Genomic DNA, 23,172 nt, shown 5'->3' with positions numbered 1-23,172 from the left:
TTAAGTCCCTAACAAAATTCCAATGGCATTTTTTCACAGAAATAGAATAATCCTAAAATTAGTATGGAACCACAAAACACCCTGAGTAGCTAAAGCAATCTTGAAAAAGAACAAGGCTGGAAGCATCACACTTGGTTATTTCAAAGTATGTTACAAAGCTATAGTAATCAAAAGAGTATGGGATTGGCATAAAAACAGATACATACATCGGTGGAACAGAATAGAGAGCGGAGCCCAGACGTAAACCTGCATGTATATGTGACCATATGGTCATTTAATTTATGACAAAAGAATCAGGAATATACAATGGGGGAAGGATAGTCTCTTAAGTAAATGGTGTTGGGAAAACTGGACAGCCACATCCAAAAAAGAGTGAAACTAGATCACTATTTTATACCATACACAAAAATTAAAATGGATTAAAGACTTCATTGCATAACCTGTAACAATAAAGCTTCTGGAAGGTGGCACAGGGGTAAGCTCTTTGACATTTGATGATTTTTTTGTATTTGATACCAAAAGCAAAAAGTGAGACTACTTTAAAAAGCTTCTGTACATCAATAAAATGAAAACTGTGGAATGGGAGAAAATACTTGCAAATCATATCTGATAAGAGGTTGATATTCAAAATATATAAAGAACTCCTACAACTCAGTAGCATAAAAGCAAAAATTCAGTAAAAAATGGTCAGAGGAACTGAATAGACAACTTTCCAAAAAAGTCACACAAATGGCACACAGGTGCCTAAAGAGGTGTTCAGCATCACTAATTATCAGAGAAATGCAAATCAAAATCACAATGAGACATTACCTCACACCTGTTAGAGTGGCTACTATCAAAAAGACAAGAAATAGTAAGTGTTGGCAAAGATAATGGAGAAAAGGGAACCCTCATGCACTCTTAGTGGGAATGTAAATTGGTGCAGCCACTCTGGAAACCAGTAGGGTGGTTCCTCCAAAAATTAAAACTTGAACTACCAGAGGATCCAGCAGTTCCACATCTGGGTATATTTAAAGGAAACCTTACCACTATCTGGAAGAGATATCTGCACCCCTATGTTCATTGCAGTATTTACAATAACCAAGATGTGGAAATGACCTAAATCCATCAGCGGTTGGATAGAAAAAGAAAATGCGATTATATATACACAATGGAATGAATATTAAGCAGCTATAGAGAAGGTAATCTTGTCATTTGTGAAAACATGAGTTTTCACGTGGGCCTTAAGAGCATTATAAGTAAAATAAGTTAGAGAAAGACAAATACTGTAGGGTCTCACCTATATATAGAATCTAAAGAAAAAAATCAAACTCACAGAAACTGAACAGATTGGTGGTTGCCAGAGGTGGGGGTGGGGAGTGAGTGAAATGGGCAAAGGGAGTCAAAATTACAAACCTTTAGTTGGAAAATAAATTAGGTCATGAGATGTACAGCATGGTAACCAATTAATAGTACTATATTGTGTATTTGAAAGTTGCTAAGAGAATAGATCTTAAAAGTTCTCATCACAAGAAAATTTTATAACTGAAATGGTGGATGTTAATTTACTGTGGTGACCATTTTGCAATATATGCATATATCACATCACATTGTATACCTGAAACTAATGTAATGTTCTATGTCAATTAAATATCAATAAATCTGAGAGAAAAAAGTCAATATATGAGGTTAGCTAGATTGAGTTTAAAAGTTTCTCTATTGCATAGATGTAATTCTCAACTTTTATGAAATTGCTTATATTGCAAAAATTACAATTCTACAAAGAAAATATGTTCTAAATGTTTTTAAGGTTTAATATAATGCATTCCCTTAAAATATATTTGTAGAGAATTTGAAAAGGAAGCCACAAGTCAAATCACTTTTTAAAAAACTTAATGTACCCTGAAAGGCTTAAACAGCTTTTTTGGAAATGTTACTTTTTCTAAGAAAATAGTTTATAAAGTTACAGTAAGACCATTGTCGCAGAATTTTAAAAATGTGGCCAATTGTATGTTAAATTTGCTTTAAAAATTAATTATACATCAAATAAGTAATTTATTAAGATGGAAAACATTAAGTTTAATTGTACTAAGCAAAATTTTGTTGCTAGGGAATCTGTCCTGCACTTGGAGTCTGAAATATATAACTAAAACCAGCAGGTGTCACTGTGATAACAGAATTTCCCCCCCCCCTCCATCTAAGCTGCTCTGTATAGATGGGTGTATACCATCTATGAACAAAGATGTGTAAGAGATAATTTAAGTTACATTACTGAACAAAAATACTAGAATGTAGGAAAGTATGTACAGGATTTCTGGAGGGTTAGGAGTACTTTTGAGAATTATATATATTTTTTTCCTTCATGTCTCAAACATACAGATTTTTCATTATATTATTGATGTGAGGGTTTTATTAGCAGTAAAAATATATAGTAAAAAACTCCAGGTGATGTTTTGGACTTTGTACTGAAGTATAGACTAGTGCACAGATGATTAGGTTGCAGCTGTGTAACCAAAACCAAATCAAGAAACAGCATTCCCAGGAATGTTTTCAGATGAATTTTGAAAAGCCCTTGGTCCTTTCCTCCAAAGTGAGGTAGAGTTATAATTTCTAAATGAATGTTTAGAGACCAAATTATATAATTGGTGGAAAATAATGGGAAGAGCTGGTTGTCAGGGCATTTTTTTTCCCCACTTGGTATAGAAGCCAAAGTAGAATTTAATGAGTATTTATTCACTGGAGCATTGTATAGTGTCTGGATTTTATGCCAAGAGAAACACAGTCAACATAGTCCTCAATCTTAAAGGAATTTATAATCAAGTTGTACATATGATAATAAAATAGAAAAGCCAAGACAATATGATACCAAGGACCATAATATTAATATATCAATGACCATTTTTTATATGTGTGTGTGTGTCTGTGTGTGTACGTACACAAACCCCATTATATACAAGCACGTAGTTTATGATTAAAATAAGTGAATTCCAGGTAGGAACTATCTTTGTGAATTGTAAACAGAGAGTCATTCTATTATTAATACAGATAAAACTTGAATTGATTAGGATTTAGAGAATGAAAAGAATGGCAAAATATTTCTGGTTCAGTTTAGTTCAGTAAACACATGGAACACCTATATTCCAGCCACTCTATTCCTCAGTAGATGTCAGAGATAAAGAAGTGAATGAAGCTTGGTTTCCACCCTTGTTTACCAAAAACATAGATGGAAATACTCCTGGCAAATTCAAATGACAATTACAGATTCTTCGATGTTGAAGGCAGTGATAGGGAAGACTAGGAATTGGAAGGCGCACTGGTTTGAGAGCCAAAAGACTTAGGTTTTAGTCATGCTTCCATCACTAAATTTATACAGGGACTTAAACACATCACTTAGAAAATTTTCACGTCATTTCCAACTTGAGTATTTTGTGTTTATCCTGTATGTAATGAGACTATTAGAGTAAGTGGCACTATGAAAGTTACAGGAAGGTTACTGTGTAGACTCAGATGAATGACTGTTTGATAGAGGAAATTACTAACCTGCTCATGGATTTTGAGAATGTAGCTGAAAACAGCAATGCCTAGTCCAGACAGGGCAGGGATAGAGATGAAGATCTTGGTTTGGAATTTAAGGTAGTAGGAATTCTTAACATCCATATATAGATATGTTTATGTGCTATTTATATTACTTTTTTTTTTTTAAAGATTTTATTTATTTGACAGAGAGAGAGACCGTGAGAGCAGGAACAGAAGCAGGGGGAGTGGGAGAGGGAGAAGCAGTCTCCCCGCGGAGCAGGGAGCCTGATGTGGGACTCGATCCCAGGACTCTGGGATCATGACCTGAGCCAAAGGCAGACGCTCAATGACTGAGCCACCCAGGCACCCGCTATTTATATTACTTACGCCAATTACTAGCACAGTTTCAGATTGGGATATTTCCTTTTCATATACATTCTTAATTGTTATCCAAAGTGACCAAATTTTTTCTTTTGAGAATATCATCACTATGAAATTAAAAAAGATATTGAAGGGTCTTCTCTTCACCTTTTAGATATTTTGCTTTTATATAATTAGTGAGAAAATACTATGGGGTTTTATTAAGCAGCTACCCCTCTTTAAGGATTTCCTGTTTCCTTTCCCAGAAGACTAAATTGTTCAAGGACAGAGAATATGTTTTATATCCCATGCTGAGAACATGTGCTGACTGTGTATTAAACAAGGGAAACTCCATATTACAGAGCTAGTTATGGGTTTGGTTAAGGAAGATTTGAATTATCCTCACTGTTTACATTTGTGTTTTACCAGTGATTGAATATGAAGAAATACATAGGCTAGATTAATATGTTCCATTATTTTTAGTCTACACCATCAGTGTTCTGGTCTATTGTCACCTAATTTATAATATTGCTATTTCTCTTAGGAAAGCTTTTAAGGTGAACTATATACTGCAAAAGTAGAAACTTGAAATCTTACCTTCTTCAAACACACACATAATTACTCCCAATTAACCAGTATAGATATTTTTCTAAAATTTAGGTCATCTGTTTCGAACTTGGAACGAATCTCTAGATGGAAACGATGATGTACATAGTGATTAGGCACTTAGCTAGCCCACAAAAACTATTATGTCTCAAAATATCTGGTGCCAATGGTAGTACCAGTAGTATGTGGCTATAAGCCACTATATTTAATTTTTTTTTTTTTTTAAGAAATGTATCTAGAGTTTCAACTTGAGAGACCCGGAATGAACCCTTCTTGCTGTAGCCTGAAAGTAATGTTCCCCGGTAGGACCAGAGGAAGCAGGAATCCCTTAGTTCCTGAAGAGAGACTAATACAGTTTAGGCCAAATCCTTCTTTATCCCCAGGCCTGGCTCCCACCAGTCTGCTTGCCTTTCCATTGTTTTACTTACTGTCTCAAAACAGAATGTTATCCATCTCGTTTCCAGATGAAGTCACAGTTTCTCTTATCTGGTGCTGAAGAGATTTTGGAATTTGTTGAGAATAAGAAGCAGACGACAGAAGAGAAGCACCCTTCCCTACCACCACCATGCGTACTCAACACACATCTGTAAATGTACTCAGGTGACAATAATAGTTTTTAAAACCCATCACTGGATAAAGTTTCTTCATTTGCAGATTCAATGAACTTCAGACATTTTGTCTGAGGTTCTCTAAGTGTGGGATGTTCTGTGAGGTGACTGAGTTGGCTGTGAAGTTGCTGCCTAGGACTTAAAACGGGGCTTGAGAAATGACAATGGCTGTAGAAAGCAACTCCTAAGGGTTTATTTTCATTTCTTTTCCCTTCTTTCTTGCCCAGACTGGCCCTGCCGTCACAGACCTGGGTTACCATGAAGTGAGTTAGGGTGGTGGTAGAGATCCCAGGTCCCAGTGGTGTCTACAATTATAAGATGATAATAAAACACCTTCCTGTATCTGATATATGTGTATCTCTTGATCCTGGGTTTATTGTCTTATAATCTCATGTAGGTATCTTCTTAAGGACCCAGAGTGAGACTGTACTTGAGTCCTGGAATGCCTGGACATTACTGTCAGTCACCTGAGAAAGTGGTGATTCTTAGGACCAGGTGGGTTGAGAACCTCTCCCCTCCTCTCCCCTTCTCATCTGGACTTTCAGAAATCTAGGCACACTTGGTAGCATTCCTTGGGGTTACAGATAGACCCTGCCACATGGAGCTAGTCAGGGAGTCTTCTTGATAGGAGTGCTTCAGCCAAAGATGAGTGAGGTATGTTTTATAAACCAGATTATCTAGTTATATTTTATGACTGTTCCCATTTTGTAGCCCCCAAATCCTCAGTGAAACCTTTTTTACATGTTCCAATATGATCTCAGTTGTGTGGGGGGAATTCGGGAAGGAGGTGTCCCTTGGCATAAAGTACATGGTGGTGATAGTAGGGAGAGATCTCCAAGGAGCAGGTGTGCATTGTACCCACGAGGCCTGGTTACTGCTCTCCAGTGGAGATTTCATCTCCAGTGCCCACCTAGGAGCATCTAGATTTGATTTTAGTAAAGAAAAAGGCAAGTTCCCTTTTTAAGTGTTAGGGAAAGGAGAACAATGATAGTAAGAGAAAAGTAAGAGACAATACTCATAGTTGCTGTGGCCAACTGACTGGCTGAGCCACGTCTAGATGCCCATTTGTATGCCACCTTGTATCTCAAACAAGCAGCAAAACAAAACCTTGATTAAATGTGTACAGGAAAAAAATGCATGTTTCAAACATTAGTTATAATCAGTTAAACTAATTTTATTTCTTTTATTTGTTTTTTCAGATGAAAAGATAAAAATTTAGGGATCACGCAGAATCATTCATTTAACATATTACGGGTCTACCATCTAGACCCAAGATGCCCTCCAGAGGCTCCACGTTTACCCTTAGGTCCATTTATCTGCTAACATTTATAGTAAAATACCTGAAAATTTGCTTCTGTCTCCACTTACCTTACCTTGTATTCTCCTTGAGACCTTTCCAACCTGCTTTTCAGTACCACTCCTCCACTGAAACCCCTCTTGTCAAGGTCACCAGCAACTCCATCAAGCCAAATCCAATGATTGGCCCTGAGTTCATATTATTCTACCTCAGTAGTTGACACAATTGATTACTCCCTCCTTCTAGAAACACTTTCTTCACTTGGCTCTCTGATCGCCATATATTCCCGGTTTGCCTTCCACCTCTCCAGATATTCCTCTTCTTTCCAGCCTCTAATTTTATATGTGCCTCAGGGTCAGACCTCCAACCTAGTCTCTTCCCAACAGCCATGACTTTAACCAGCCCCAATTTCTATCTCCAGCCCTGACTCTTCCCCTCACACATTCAAAAATCTGCCTGAGAAGCTTATCTACTTAGATAGCTAACAGGTATCCAACTTCAGTGTCTAAACAGAACTCTTGATTCCCCTTCTTCCCACACTGTTCCTCCCCTAGTCTTCCAAATCTCTGTATGAGGCCCCACTGTTTATCCAGTTGCTTGATTCTTGTGTCACACACCCCATCTGTTAGCCAAGTTGGCTTTGCCTTCATAATATATCCCAAATCTAACCACCAGTTTTTACCAACTCACTGCTGCAATTCTACTCTAAGCCACTATTGGGTTTTTCAACTAGACTGCTGCTTCTTAACCAGTCTCCTTGCATTTGCTCTTGCTCCCCACCCGTTCATTTCCCTCACTGCAGTCATGTGTCTTTTAGAAAGCACGGATCAGATCACTGTCATTCACCTGCTTACAACTAATGGCAGTCTCTCCCACTCAACAAAATCCACACCCCTTGGCATGGCCTATGAGGTCCTGTCTATGTCACGTTTATCTCCTGCCCTTGTGCACATTGTTTAATTTCACCTAGTTACACTAGCTTTCTTGCTGTTCCTCAAACATACCGAAGCTCGTTTCCACCTAGGAGCCTCTGCCTGACATGCTTTGTCCCCATATCCAATCAAGACTCCCTCCCTCACTTTCTTTAGTTCTCTGTTCAAACATCACCTCTCAGAGAGGCCTTCCCTGACCACTCAACCTAAAATAGCACCCTCACATTTGTATTTAAAGTCCCCCGACTAAAATATAACCTCCATGAGGGGCAGGACCCTTGTCTGTCTTACCCATTCTGTATTCTCAGTGCCTGACTTATGGGACTTATTGGATGGATGGATGGATGGATGGATGGATGGATGGATGGATGGATGGGTAGATGGGTGGATGGATGGATGGTTGGGTAGATGGGTGGATGGATGGATGAGTGGATGGATGGATGGGTGGATGGATGGATAGATGGGTGGGTAGATGGATGGATGGGAGGCTATGCTGTAGTCTAACACTCCACCTAGATTTCTTCATACCTGATTTTTTAAGGTGTAATATGAAAGAACTGAGGGATTTCTTTATAGCTTACTTCTACATTTGGTAACGGATTATTTAAAAACCTTTAAAGATAATACATCCTTAAATTTTTGAATGATAATGCCAGGCATAGATATTTCATAGAAATGGCTTTCTCTTTACCTACATATCCTAGCTATAGTAATATATTGTTCAAGGGGAAAATGAATTCTCTACAGCAACTATTGGAAACTAATGTTGAATCATAATAGAGACTAACTAGAAAATTTTCAGTACTTCTCATTTCATTAACAAACCATCCAAATAATAACCTCTATTAAGAGGAGATCTGACCATTGTAACATACATAACTGAATCAGACAGAAGTGTTTGAGAACCACGAGAGGTGGGATAGCTGAGGTGGTGAGCGTATTCACTGTGAGTTCGGTTCCACCTCTGCTACTCATTAATTAGGTAACCATGGGCAGGTTACTTAGCTGTTCTGTGCCTCAGTTTCCTCATCTGTAACATAGGGGTGGTAAAAGTACTAAAACTTATAAGTTTGTTCTGAGGATTATATGAGCTAACTTATGTAATATATTTACAACATTGCCTGACGTATGAGCGCCATATTTAATGTTTGTTTTTTAACAGTTGTATCATCATCATCGATTCTAGATGTCCATTTGGGAATTTATTCTTTGCAACCCATCCATAAAAAGGTTGATAGGTCATGATTGTAAATAGTTTAAGTTTCTTAAAGTGAAGTCCATAGCAGTTCCCCTTGGAGCCCTTAGCTGGATTAGACTGCTTTCTATGATCTTAAAATACATATTAAAGCCAAAGAAATGCTAGTTTTGTAAATCCTTAGATGGCACACCCATACAGCTGGTACCACAAATGATGTCACATTTCAGGAAGATCGGCTAATATATTCCATGGAATCAAAGGTACTTCTCAGGATGAAGTGTTTTACTTCTAGTTCCCAGGCTGGTCTTTGATTCAGACCCAAATTAGAGAAAAACCTAGCCTTTCAAACAGGTCTTTGCTGAACCGATTTTGACAGCACTTAATTGACCAGAGTTATTTATTACCACATTTAGTAATTTTGGTGAAATTTCTCATTTCTCAGAACAAGTTTTGCTTACACCCTTTCAAAAGAATGTTTTTGGTATGTGGGTAGGTTGTCTGGGGCCAGCCTCTTATCTAGAGCCCAGATTCAAAAAGTCTGAGTTCAGCGAAGTGACTTAGTCCGCGTGCTTTTGTTTTGTTTTGTTTAATAAGCATGTATGGATCTTGCTAAAACACAGTGCTGCCCCCATCCAAGAACAATGCCGCACACATCATTTCCTGAAATAATGGAGTTGGAAGGCAATTATCTACTCACAAAACAGGCTGAAACAACAGTTCCTGATATTCTTCTCAAATACTTGAACTTCCCAAGGAATCCGGAAAAAATAATTCCATGAGCCGGTGTTGTGAATGAAGGTATGACATTTCAGTTTCCTCCACTGGAATCCAGTGACCAGCAGTAATGAATTACTACCCACTTGGCATTACTCAGAGGGGCTCTGGCCGGGTAAGTTGTTTGTCTTTGCTTTGGGAACACTGCTCACTGCCTTATAGCCTCTTGTGAGATGGTGGCCTTGGGTCCTTTTTTGTCCACTTCTGGGAACCATCCCAGAGATTACCTGCAGCTTCTGGAACTATACTTACTTATGGCATTGTTTTTCTTTTACTCCCGAAGAGAATTTGGGGCTTCTGTTTCAGGCTTTCCGATAAGAAATGTGCACTTTCTAGAGAGCATGAATATCCATTTCATCAAAACATGTTTTTGAGTAGTGTGAGAGCTTCTTTTGAACCCTGTGGGTCCTTTATGTTCAGTGCAGCTTGGTAGATATTCATAATAAGAGCTGTCTTCTCTGTGATCCTTAACAATCTGGACATCACAGAGGTAGCGGAATCATGTTCATGGCAAACAAGAGAAGTGAAGACTTCTAATATTTAGACATTGCCTTCTGGAATTCTCATCTGAAGGAAAACTGGCACAATAAATGATTTCATTATGGGTTTTCTTCTTTGTGTCCTGAGAAAAAATTGGGGACAGTCATGGACTTTGAGCCTATATAGTTTGGACTATGCCAACTATATATCTTTGGAAACTTCCAGAAGATTGCCCGTTTGAAATTGCATCTGAATATTGGACTTTGTGTTGACATATCCTCCCTACGAAATAAGAGGTATAACATATTGTGTGTAAGTGTTGCAGGGAGTGACAGCAGAATGAAGAGAAACTCGAGACACTGTCACATTACTTAGGGAGGTTGCATAAGCTGTCTCCGGAAGTTTTTCACAGTAGGGTAGACTGTTTTCAGTCTGGCCTGTTTAGGTATTCATAAATCTTCTCCTTGTCTGGAAGCGTGGGTATTGATTTAGTGTCTTTTCATTATGATACATCAGAATCAAATTGTTGGTCATGTTCTGTAGTGAAATATGTAACTTTTAGAAGTGTAGTGTGAAATTTTGCATTTAAAATGATTTCTGATTGTGTTAGAAATTGACCAGTTCTTCGGAAACAGTGGAAATAGCTATATTGAGGTTTTCTTCCTTTAAGGTATCATTCCATCTAGCCTGGCCCTTACTTGGCCAGCCAATGTAGTTGGCAGCTTCATCTAGCTCCTCCTGATGGCCATATGTCCACATTCGAGAATTCCTTACCACTTGACAGTCTTTTGACTCCCACTGACCCTTTACAAATTGAGAAACTGTAGATGGAAATGGTCAATTTTTTTAAAAAATTAAAAAGGTAATAGATAAAATTAAGACCATCTAAAGAAGAGTCCATGACAACAGCAAAAAGCAAAAGTAGGGCCTGTGCTATCACACGGGACTGGATGGAAAGCAGCCCATGTGTGATTCTGGGATTGTGGCTAAAGTAGCCTCTCTGGGTGGAAGAGCACCAGGCATGAGGTCTTGGCACTTTGTTCCTTCTGTGGAGTGTGCTGGGGCCAGGTTTTGGTGGTCTTCAGTCTAATTTAAGAACTTAGAATGAACTGTGTCTGGAGCCTTAAATCAGTTGTCTTTGTTGTTTTGGCTGTGGTCTGTATCAGTGGAATCTTTTTTGGCTTCTTATCTTGGCTCAGTCCCAGGAATGGCTTAACACAATAGTTAGCCAACTCTACAAATTCCAGTTACTTTAATGGTCTTTATAATTACCTCAGAGGGAAATCACCAGCTATGAATAATTAACACGTCTATAAAGCACTTAAATCCTAATTGCTGCCATACATATTTAAGGATGGGTGCTATTAATGTTTTCTCGTACCGACCTTGTTTCCTCAGTAATATAGCAATTCAGTAAGATATAGTATAGCTTTTCAGATACCAGGAGTTTCTTAGCCTTTAACAACCAGATACATAACAGGCTATAAGCAAAGAAGGAAAGTTAAATTAGAGTTTGTTCCTCATTTTCAACTCATTGTTACCCAGGCTGGATAAATGATAAATTATGAATCTGTATTTACCATAATACCTTTTTATAAGCATTTGCTAAGATAGAATGCAATTGTTCTAAAGCAAGGTCTGTCCTAGACTGTATCCAGGGGGCTGCATTGCTGATCCAACCAACATTTATCTGGTTCTTATGATATATTTTGCAAAGTACAGGGGATATAAATGAAGTTTAATATGTAGCTACTGTCTATATAATATTTTAGGTAGAGAAGCAAAGACTAACCTAAATGAAATAGTTGGAACACAATTTAAAACTGAATTTTAGAACTCTTGGATTGCACAGGAAGAAGAAGTCACCGTAGGCTGAAATAGTTCATTCTTTCTTCCAAGGAAGCTTCATGGGAGAGGCAGAATGTGAAAGATAAGTGAAATATAATTGGACAGAAAAGAAAAGGGACAGAAACATTTTTGGAGCCCCTTGACTGTCAGACTCTTTGATAGTAGCTTCATAATACATAATCTCATTAATCTAGCAGGGTAGACATTTATATCCCTGTTTACACTGGAGAGTATTAAGGACTGGACAGGTTAAGTAACTTGCTCCAGCTTATATAGCTAGTGAGCTGCTGATCAGTAATGGTTAAGACCAGGGGCTCTGAGTTCCAGGCACTTTGGGATTTAAATCCCAGCTCCTCTGCTAACTGGCTGTGCTTAATTTCTTAGTGCTTCAGTTTTTTCACCTATAAACTGGGGGGAGATAAGAATAGCTGCCCCATAGGTTTAATGTGATGAATAAACTATTTAACGAGACAAAGAATTTAGCCATTTCTGAGGTACTGTAACCAATCAATAAATGTTTATATATATGTAGAGAGAGAGAGAGCAAGCATTTTATCTGCTAAAGAAAAGTGAAGTCCCCTTCATGCCTGAAGTAGGGTTGGGGTGACGAAGGAAGGAAAAAGAGATTGGATAAATCATATGGAAGTGAATTATATAGGACCTTAGGAGCTAGATGCCATAGGGACCAGAAGAGCCAGCTCGTTTATGGACGGGAGAATGGCATGGTGGGAGTGTTGCTTTAAACAGTGTATGGGGTAGGGGTGGGGGGTGCTGGAAGTCTACTTGGGAAGCTGCCAAGTAAAGCATGAGGGAATGTGGTCCTGCTTGGGGGGAAGTAACAGAAAGCCAAAAGAAAGGACACCTATGGGAGCTACTGTCCCTGGTGGCACCTCCTCACTCAGGTGACAGCAGGACTGCTGGGCTCTCGGTGCTGTCCTTGCTGCTCTCAGGTGCCGCGCATTACTCATGCCGCCCCACCAGGGCTTCTCGGCTCTAGACCTTGAACTACCAAAGCTTCAGTCAGCTTTACAAAGATGACCCTGTCTTGAGCAAAAGAGAAAACTCAATAATGTTTTATTCTAGATAAATCACAAAGTAAAATGAATGAGAGGCTCCCCTGGGTGGCTCAGTCGGTTAAGCGATTGATTCCTGATTTCGGCTCAGGTCATGATCTCAGGGTCCTGGGATCGAGCCCCATGTTGGGCTCTGAGCTCAGCGGGGAGTCTGCTTGGGATTCTCTCTCCCTCTCTTTCTCTCTCTCTCTGCCCTTCCTCTGGCTCATGCTCGCACTAAATAAATAAATAAATAAATAAATAAATAGCTCATGCTCGCACTAAATAAATAAATAAATAAATAAATAAATAAATAAATAAATAAATAAAATCTTTAAAAAATATGAATGAGAAAACGTTTGTTATAGAGTTTCTTAATAGTTCTTTGGCTTCAGCAAGCCCCACATACTATTTTAATGCCTACCTATCATTTACTAAAGATTTAGTAAATCAAATCAACACTTCTCAAGCTGACTTCACGTTTTGAATTTTATATCCTATGTTCCCCGTTTTTTACACTTCTATCCAGTGACATATCTCCAATACAATAATGCCTCAATCTTCTTTCTTAGCAATATAAGACCAGCTCGGTCTTATAGCTAGCTACAAAGGTTAATATCTGAAGATTAAAAAAAAAAGGGGGGGACATGTATTAGCTGAATGGTCCCTGAGCAAATCCTTTGTTATTAAACTAAAAACTGTCATCCATAGGTCTTGCTGATCTATCAGAGGAGCCTGAGTCTGGTAAATGATTAATAATTATTGTATGTTCAGCCAGAAGCTGGAATTAAAACCTACAAGAATTGTAATAATAACAAGAATATGATTAATTTAAAAAAGTGTGTAGAAATGCTTAAGAATACGGAATTAGAACCAGGCAGCCCGGGGGTCAAGTCCTGACCTTACTCCTCACCAGCTGAATAAATCTCACACATTACTTTATCCTCAGCCTCAGCTTCCCTCATCTGGGGCCTCCCAGGGCTAGATGGGGTAATATTTGTATAAAACAATATCTGGCATGTAAGTGGTGCTTGCGTGGCTCGGTCGGTTGTGTCTGACTCTTGGTTTCTGCTCAGGTCATGATCTCAGGGTCCTGGGATTGAGTCCCGCGTGGGGCTCTGTGCTCAGCGGGGAGTCTGCTTGAGATCCCTTCCCTCTGCCTCTCCTCCCACCAGTAAATAATAAAATAAATCTTAAAAAAAAAAAAACAAACAATATCTGGCACTTTAACAATGCTCAGTGAATGTTTCTTTGTTTTGTTTTTGCTCAGTAAATGTTAGTCCTTAAAGTGGATCCTGCATTACGGAAAAAACCTTGCTCACCTATTTATTTTATTTGAACTTGTCAGTCCTGTGCAGTAGCAGGAAAGGTGTTACTATTCTCATGTGATGTCGAAAACTGAAGTTCAAAGAGAGGCGAGGTAACTTAACTGAAGTTCATTAACGGCAAACCCAGACTCAAACTCTGGTGCTCTCTCCTCTGGGTTTTTCAGCTGTGCAAGGAGCCCTGGCTTTCACGGATTTAAGAGCCAGTCCCTGATAGCAGCAGTTTCCAAGTGCCAGTCCGGGGACAAGTGAGAATACGTCACAGAGTTTTCCTGTCTGCACCATTCAGATTCTTGGGCCAGATGATTGGCGTGAGAAAATGAGGGTCAGTGTAGGGAGTTTTAAACAGAGTTAATCGTATTCAACTTCAAGGACTCTGCCTTTTACTCTAGGGCTACATCTTTCCTGCTTTTTGATGTTCAGATATTCTTACAAAATGATGGCAGAATGTGAGTTATTTTTTGTTAACCTCTCTGCCTGGTGTCACAGAACTTAAACAAAACCACCTTGGGCCACAAATTTTGTTTTCTAATATGTGGAATTTAAGAAACACAACAGATGAACATAGGAGAAGGGAAGGAAAAAATAAAATAAGATAAAAACAGGGAGGGAGGCAAACCATGAGAGATGCTGAACTGAGGGTTGCTGGAGTGGGGGATGGGGTCGCTGGGTGATAGGCATTAAGGAGGGCATGTGATGTAGTGAGCACTGGATGTTACATGCAACTGATGAATCACTAAATTCTACCCCTGAAACTAGTAATACACCATATGTTAACTAAATTGAATTTAAATAAAAAAAAAACTAATCCAAAATTTGAGAAGCAATTCTAACTCTAGCGTGATTTCATTGTTTTATGTCTTAATAGTTTTAAGTTCATAGTGTTATTTAGTATGTCCACATTAGGCCATAAAACCAGGCCCTTGGATTTGTGTGCAGTTTTACTTCTATGTCTTTCTCTTTTTTTAATATCTAGGTTACTGATTCTTAGCCTTTTTGGCAGAAATTGGACATTTTAGGAATCTAATGAAAATTCTGGATTTTTCTCACTTCCATCCCTAAAAAAGCACATACACAATTATTGGTATAAATTGAGCAGTTCACAAACTTGGTGATATTAAAACCTAGGAACCTCTAGGTGGCTCTGGTTGTTTGTTCATGTAACCCATTTTGTGTGTTTCATCTTACTTCTTTTTCCCTGTCAGGTATTAGGGCTTACACAGGTGAGATTGGTTTTACAAGGGTAGAAGGTTCAGTGTCAGGACTCAGTGTTTATTTGGAGGTTCCTACACCGTGTGTGGTTTTTCAGGTAGAACTAGCATTTGATGGAAGATTGTGGGAAACAAGGACTCTTATGTAGAGTTGGTAAGAATAGAAATTAACATAACATCTTTAGAAGGCAATCTGGAAATATCTATCAACATTTAAAATACAGATACTTGGGTGCCTGGGTGGCTCAGTTGGTTAACCAACTGCCTTCAGCTCAGGTCATGATCCTGGAGTCCCTGGATCGAGTCCCACATCGGGCTCCCTGCTCAGCAGGGAGTCTGCTTCTCCCTCTGACCCTCCCCCCTCTCATGTGCTCTCTCTCTCAAATAAATAAAATCTTAAAAAAAAAAAAATACAGATACTTGTGTTTCTATGTTAAGGCATGTATACAGAGATCTTTGTTGGGGCTTTTCATATATCAGCAAATGATTAGAAACACATAAATATCCATCAGTTTGGAACTAGTTAAATAAATTATGGTATATTCATATTAGCATACAATGCAGCCATGAAAAAGGATGAAGTAGCACTATGACAAAATGGAATGATCTCCAAGATATGTGAAAATGCATTTTTAAAAAAGGAAAAGCACACATCTGTGAATTTGGATATCTCTGGAGTATACTGTAGCAGCTGTTGATAATACTGCCTTGGAGGTGGGGACTGGGAAGCCAAGGGTCTGCAACAGGAGAGATACTTGCTTTTTTGGTTTATTGCAGTGCCTAAATGATTTTATTTTTTATTTATTTTTTTTTCCTAAATGACTTTAATTATATCCTTGTATTACTTACTCAGTTTTTTTTAAAGGTAGCTTAAAAAATTAATTCCTTTTTTTAAGGTACCTTTAAAAAATTGAATTAATTTTTAAAATTACTATGCAGTATGAGAAAAAGAGGTTAGAGTATATTTAGGTTAAATTGCCTAAATGAAAAGGGATGGAGGGGCACCTGGGTGGCTCAGTCGGTTAAGTGTCTGACTCTTGGTTTTGGCTCAGGTCACAATCTCAGGTTGGTGAGATTGAGCATCATTGGGTCAGGCTCCAAGCTCAGCAGGGAGTCTGCTGGAGAGTCTCTCCCTCTGCCCCTCCCCCCACTCATGTGCTCTCCCTCTCAAATACATATGTCAATCTTAAAAAAAAAAAGAGATGATGCAAAATAAACAGACTTTTCTTTTGGCCTCATTCTCTAATGTGGGAACGAGAGGGCACCTGATAGCGTTAAGAATTGGTAAATGAATAAATCAAAGGAAATAGCTGTTCACACAGCATGTGGCCAGGCTAAGGAATTTACCACCACAGGCAGTTATGGAGTCAAATATTGTGGCTGGAGCTTTTTTTTTTTTTTTTTTTGGAAGTCTGGTCACTTCTGTCCAGTCATAACATTTGTAGTTATGCAAGAAAAGATAAGGATAATCAAATCTGATGGTGCAGGATGTAAGCTGATCGTTGGAAAGGAAGGAATTTCTCCCCAGCCTCCCTTCTTTTTTGGCTTCTCCCAATGCCTCAGAATAACATCACACAATTAGCTGGGTTCACTTTGAAGAATTGACAGTACTTCCTCTGAATCATTAGGTATTATCCATGGCCAAGGGAAGGATTCTAGGCCTGACAGGGCAGCAAAGCTCATAATTTCTTTTGCACCCAGAGTGATGGCCCCTTGAGTTCAGAGGTAAGCATTTTGGCAGGGCAGCCCCCCTGCTGCTGAGTTGCTCCTGCCATTCCCGGGGAAAGAACATATTCAAAGGGAAAGAACAGGGTTTCGGTTCTTCTCCTGTGGAGCTGGCAATCTCCTGTAAACAACAAACACGAGGTTGTTGAGGGAGGGACTGAATAGATATTCAGGAAATAATTCATGCTTTTTTCTCTTTCTCTTTCCTTCATCTGCTACAACTTGTAATGAATCCCTCCACCAGGGGGTAGACAGAAGACATAAACTAGGGCTTACCCATCTCCTTTCGCCCCAGTTACAGGTCTGCTGTTGTTACTGCTCATGTTTATCCACATGACTCAAGAAACACTGCACCCTTCTGTGTACCTCTGTCTTATGTTTAAAGATTAACAGTAGAATGGACCCAGTGGACTTGGATTTGAGCAAGTAAATGGAGTGTAGAAAAGCATACCATGTCAATGGGAGCAAGAGGAGTTAGACATAACAAGATCCATTGCAGAATGACTCCATTCTGTCCCTCCCATGTGATCAGGCCATTTAAGTGTCTAATCACATGAAATAAGAGGACCCTCTTATTAAATGGGATTTTTCTCATATTATGGAATCCAGTAGTAGGCAACAGGGTGTTTGTTAAACGTGCAGGACGAATGTGCCTCCTTATTTCAGTGCTTTGCTTTGATGGGCCTTTTCCATCAACCAGCAGCTGGATGAGCTGGAGACAACAGAGTTAGTGACCCCTGGCCCATCTGGTAGCTGGACACAGGGGGACAATATCTTGCATATCCCACAGACATGCTTTGAACAGTGGGTCATCCAAACATCCAAAGCCAGGAGTAAGTGTATCTCCATCATTATTGTGTGACTTAATAACACGCTAGGAAGTTCTAACTGAACTTAAAAAAAAAACCCTCTCATTACATATAATTATAATTTGTTTTTTTTGCTATCCAGACCCATTGGCACTTGCAACCTTTTCAGGAGACCCATTGCATTTACTTTCCGTGGCGATGGAAAGGTGCTGTATCTCCACTATCCAGTGGAGTGGCTGTTAGCCACATAAGACTCTTTTTTTATTGTTATGTTAATCACCATACATTACATCATTAGTTTTTGATGTAGTGTTCCATGATTCATTGTTTGTGCGTAACACCCAGTGCTCCACGCAGAACGTGCCCTCCTTAATACCCATCACCAGGCTAACCCATCCCCCAGCCCCCTCCCCTCTAGAACCCTCAGTTTGTTTTTCAGAGTCCATCGTCTCTCATGGTTCGTCTCCCCTGCCGACTTACTCCCCTTCATTCTTCCCCTCCTGCTATCTTCTTTTTCTTTTTTCTTAACATATGTTGCATTATTTGTTTCAGAAGTACAGATCTGTAATTCAACAGTCTTGCACAATTCACAGTGCTCACCATAGCACATACCCTCCCCAATGTCTATCACCCAGCCACCCCATCCCTCCCACCCCCCACCACTCCAGTAACACTCAGTTTGTTTCCTGAGATTAAGAATTCCTCATATCAGTGAGGTCATATGATACAGGTCTTTCTCTGATTGACTTATTTCACTCAGCATAACACCCTCCAGTTCCATCCACGTCATTGCAAATGGCAAGATCTCATGCCTTTTGATGGCTGCGTAATATTCCATTGTGTATATATACCACATCTTTATCCATTCATCTGTCGATGGACATCTTGGCTCTTTCCGGTTTGGCTATTGTGGACATTGCTACTATAAACATTGGGGTGCACGTACCCCTTCGGGTCCCTACATTTGTATCTTTGTGGTAAATACCCAGTAGTGCAATTTCTGGATCGTAGGGTACCTCTATTTTCAACTGTTTGAGGAACCTCCATACTGTTTTCCAGAGTGGTTGCACCAACTTGCATTCCCACCAACAGTGTAGGAGGGTTCCCCTTTCTCCACATCCCTGCCAACATCTGTCGTTTCCTGACTTGTTAATTTTAGCCATTCTGACGGGTGTGACGTGGTATCTCATTGAGGTTTTGATTTGGAGTTCCCTGATGCCAAGCAATGTTGAGCACTTTTTCATGTGTCTGTTGGCCATTTGGATGTCTTCTTTGGAAAAATGTCTGTTCATGTCTTCTGCCCATTTCTTGATTGGATTATTTGTTCTTTGGGTGTTGAGTTGGATAAGTTCTTTATAGATTTTGGATACTAGCCCTTTCTCTGATATGTCATTTGCAAATATTTTCTCGCATTCTGTCTGTTGTCTTTTGGTTTTGTGGACTGTTTCTTTTGCTGTGCAAAAGCTTTTTATCTTGATGAAATCCCGATAGTTCATTTTTGCCCTGGCTTCCCTTGCCTTTGGCAATGTTTCTAGGAAGAAGTTGCTGTGGCTGAGGTCAAAGAGGTTGCTGCCTGTGTTCTCCTTTAGGATTTTGATGGACTCCTGTCTCACGCTTAGGTCTTTCAACCATTTGGAGTCTATTTTTGTGTGTGGTGTAAGGAAATGGTCCAGTTTCATTCTTCTGCATGTGGCTGTCCAATTTTCCCAACACCATTTGTTGAAGAGACTGTCTTTTTTCCATTGGACATTCTTTCCTGCTTTGTCAAAGATGAGTTGACCATAGAGTTGAGGGTCCATTTCTGGGCTCTGTATTCTGTTCCATTGATCTATGTGTCTGTTTTTCTGCCAGTACCATACTGTCTTGTTGATGACAGCTTTGTAATAGAGCTGGAAGTCTGGAATTGTGATGCCGCCAGCTTTGCTTTTCTTTTTCAATATTCCTCTGGATATTTGGGGTCTCTTCTGGTTCCATACCAATTTTAGGATTATTTGTCCCATTTCTTTGAAAAAAGTGGATGGTATTTTGATGGGGATTGCATTGAATGTGTAGATTGCTCTAGGTAGCTTTGACATCTTCACAATGTTTGTTCTTCCAATCCATGATGGAAGAACGGAAGAAATGGAACATTTTTCCATTTCTTTGTGTCTTCTTCAATTTCTTTCATGAGTATTTTATAGTTTTCTGAGTACAGATCCTTTGCCTCTTTGGTTAAATTTATTCCTAGGTATCTTATGGTTTTGGGTGCAATTGTAAATGGGATCGACTCCTTGATTTGTCTCTCTTCTGTCTTGTTGTTGGTGTATAGGAATGCCACTGATTTCTGTGAATTGATTTTATAGCCTGCTACTTGACTGAATTCCTGTATGAGTTCTAGCAGTTTTGGGGTGGAGTCTTTTGGGTTTTCCACATACAGTATCATATCTGCAAAGAGTGAGAGTTTGACTTCCTCTTTGCTGATTTGGATGCCTTTGATTTCTTTTTGTTGTCTGATTGCTGTGGCTAGGACTTCTAATACTATGTTGAATAGCAGTGGTGATAATGGACATCCCTGCCGTGTTCCTGACCTTAGGGGAAAAGCTCTCAACTTTTTCCCATTGAGAATGATATTCGCTGTAGGTTTTTCATAGATGGCTTTTATGATATTGAGGTATATACCCTCTATCCCTATACTCTGAAGAGTTTTGATCAAGAAAGGATGCTGTCCTTTGTCGAATGCTTTTTCTGCATCTATTGAGAGGATCATATGATTCTTGTTCTTTCTTTTGTTAATGTATTGTATCACGTTGATTGATTTGCGGATGTTGAACCAACCTTGCAGCCCAGGGATAAATCCCACTTGGTCATGGTGAATAATCCTTTTAATGTACTGTTGGATCCTATTGATTAGTATTTTGGTGAGAATTTTTGCATCCATGTTCATCAAGGATATTGGTCTGTGATTCTCCTTTTTGATGGGGTCTTTGTCTGGTTTTGGGATCAAGGCAATGGTGGCCTCATAAAATGAGTTTGGAAGTTTTCCTTCCATTTCTATTTTTTGGAACAGTTTCAGGAGAATAGCTATTAATTCTTCTTTAAATGTCTGATAGAATTCCCCTGGGAAGCCATCTGGCCCTGGGCTTTTGTTTCTTGGGAGATTTTTGATGACTGCTTCAATTTCCTTAGTGGTTATAGGTCTGTTCAGGTTTTCTGTTTCTTCCTGGTTCAATTTTGGCAGTTGATACATCTCTAGGAATGCACCCATTTCTTCCAGGTTATCTAATTTGCTGGCATAGAGTTGCTCATAATATGTTCTTATAATTGTTTGTATTTCTTTGGTGTTGGTTGTGATCTCTCCTCTTTCATTCATGATTTTGTTGATTTGGGTCATTTCTCTTTTCTTTTTGATCAGTCTGGCCAGGGGTTTATCAATCTTGTTAATTCTTTCAAAGAACCAGCTCCTAGTTTCGTTGATCTGTTCTACTGTTCTTTTGGTTTCTAGTTCATTGATTTCTGCTCTGATCTTTCTTATTTCTCTTCTCCTGCTGGGTTCAGGCTTTATTTGCCCTTCTTTCTCCAGCTCCTTTAGGTGTAGGGTTAGGTGTATTTGAGACCTTTCTTGTTTCTTGAGAAAGGCTTGTATTGCTATATACTTTCCTTTCAGGACTGCCTTTGCTGCATCCCAAAGATTTTGAACAGTTGTGTTTTCATTTTCATTGGTTTCCATGAATTTTTTAAAATTCTTCTTTAATTTCCTGGTTGACCCATTCATTCTTTAGTAGGATGCTCTTTAGCCTCCATGTGTTTGAGTTCTTTCCGACTTTCCTCTTGTGATTGAGTTCTAGTTTCAAAGCATTGTGGTCTGAAAATACGCAGGGAATGATCCCAATGTTTTGGTACCGGTTGAGACCTGATTTGTGACCTAGGATGATATCTATTCTGGAGAATGTTCCATGGGCACTAGAGAAGAATTTGTATTCTGTTGCTTTGGGATGGAATGTTCTGAATATGTCTGTGAAGTCCATTTGTTCCAGTGTGTCATTTAAAGTCTTTATTTCCTTTATGATCTTTTGCTTAGATGATCTGTCCATTTCAGTGAGGGGGGTGTTAAAGTCCCCCACTATTATTATATTGTTGTCAAAGTGTTTCTTTGCTTTTGTTATTAATTGCCTTATATAACTGGCTGCTCCCACGTTAGGGGCATAGATATTTACAATTGTTAGATCTTCTTGTTGGATAGACCCTTTAAGTAGGATATAGTGTCCTTCCTCATCTCTTATTACAGTCTTTGGTTTAAAATCTAATTTGTCTGATATAAGAATTGCCACCCCAACTTTCTTTTGGTGTCCATTAGCATGGTAAATGATTTTTCACCACCTTGCTTTCAATCTGGGGTGTCTTTGGGTCTAAAATGAGTCTCTTGCAGACAGCATATTGATGGGTCTTGTTTTTTAATCCAATCTGATAGCCTGTGTCTTTTGATTGGGGCATTTAGCCCATTTACATTCAGGGTAACTATTGAAAGGTATGAATTTAGTGCCATTGTATTGCCTGTAAGGTGACTGTTACTGTGTATTGTCTGTGTTCCTTTCTGATCTATGCTGCTTTTAGGCTCTCTCTTTGCTTAGAGGACCCTTTCAATATTTCTTGTAGGGCTCGTTTCGTGTTTGCAAATTCCTTTAGTTTTTGTTTGTCCTGGAAGCTTTTTATCTCTCCTTCAATTTTCAGTGACAGCCTAGCTGGATATAGTATTCTTGGCTGCATATTTTTCTCGTTTAGTGCTCTGAAGATCTCATGCCAGTCCTTTCTGGACTTGCCAGGTCTCTGTGGATAGGTCTGTTGCCAATCTAATATTTCTACCATTGTAGGTTATATATCTCTTCTCCCGGGCTGCTTTCAGGGTTTTCTCTTTGTCTCTGAGACTCATACGTTTTACTATTAGATGTCGGGGTGTTGACCTATTTTTATTGATTTTGAGAGGGGTTCTCTATGCCTCCTGGATTTTGATGCCTGTTTCCTTCCTCACATTAGGGAAGTTCTCTGCTATTATTTGCTCCAATATACCTTCTGCCTCTCTCTCTCTTTCTTCTTCTTCCAGGATCCCAATTATTCTAATATTGTTTCATCTTATCGTATCGCTTATCTCTCGAATTCTGCTCTTGTGATCCTGTAGTTGTTTCTCTCTCTTTTTCTCAGCCTTTTTATTTTCCGTCATTTGGTCTTCTATATCGCTGATTCTCTCTTCTGCCTCATTTATCCTAGCAGTTAGTGCCCCCATTTTTTATTGTACCTCATTAATAGCCTTTTTGATTTCGACTTGGTTAGATTTTAGTTCTTTTATTTCTCCAGAAAGGGTTTCTCTAATAACTTCCACGCTTTTTTCAAGCCCAGCTACTATCTTTGAAGTCATGATTCTGAACTCTAGGTCCGACATCGTACTAATGTCCGTATTGAGTAGGTCCCCGGCAGACGG

The 23,172-nt window shown here is 39.1% G+C and overlaps 1 protein-coding gene across 1 annotated transcript in view; it reads left to right on the top strand.

The window, feature by feature from the left end:
* The window catches only part of BLOC1S5 (biogenesis of lysosomal organelles complex 1 subunit 5), a 54,361-nt gene extending 49,285 nt beyond the window's left edge, over positions 1 to 5,076 (top strand). Inside the window, exon 5 of the mRNA XM_028122934.2 lies at positions 4,926 to 5,076. Within this exon, the coding sequence (XP_027978735.1) occupies positions 4,926 to 5,051 (126 nt within the window). The 3' untranslated portion in view covers positions 5,052 to 5,076. The remainder of the gene's footprint in view (positions 1 to 4,925) is intronic.
* The last annotated feature ends 18,096 nt before the right edge of the window (positions 5,077 to 23,172 follow it).

This window comes from Eumetopias jubatus, unplaced genomic scaffold (genome assembly GCF_037043125.1).
Source record: "Eumetopias jubatus isolate StellerSeaLion01/CBP00866 unplaced genomic scaffold, mEumJub1_p1.0 scaffold_6, whole genome shotgun sequence".
In the NCBI taxonomy this organism is placed as follows: domain Eukaryota; kingdom Metazoa; phylum Chordata; class Mammalia; order Carnivora; family Otariidae; genus Eumetopias; species Eumetopias jubatus.
This window is presented reverse-complemented; position numbering and strand designations above follow the sequence as displayed.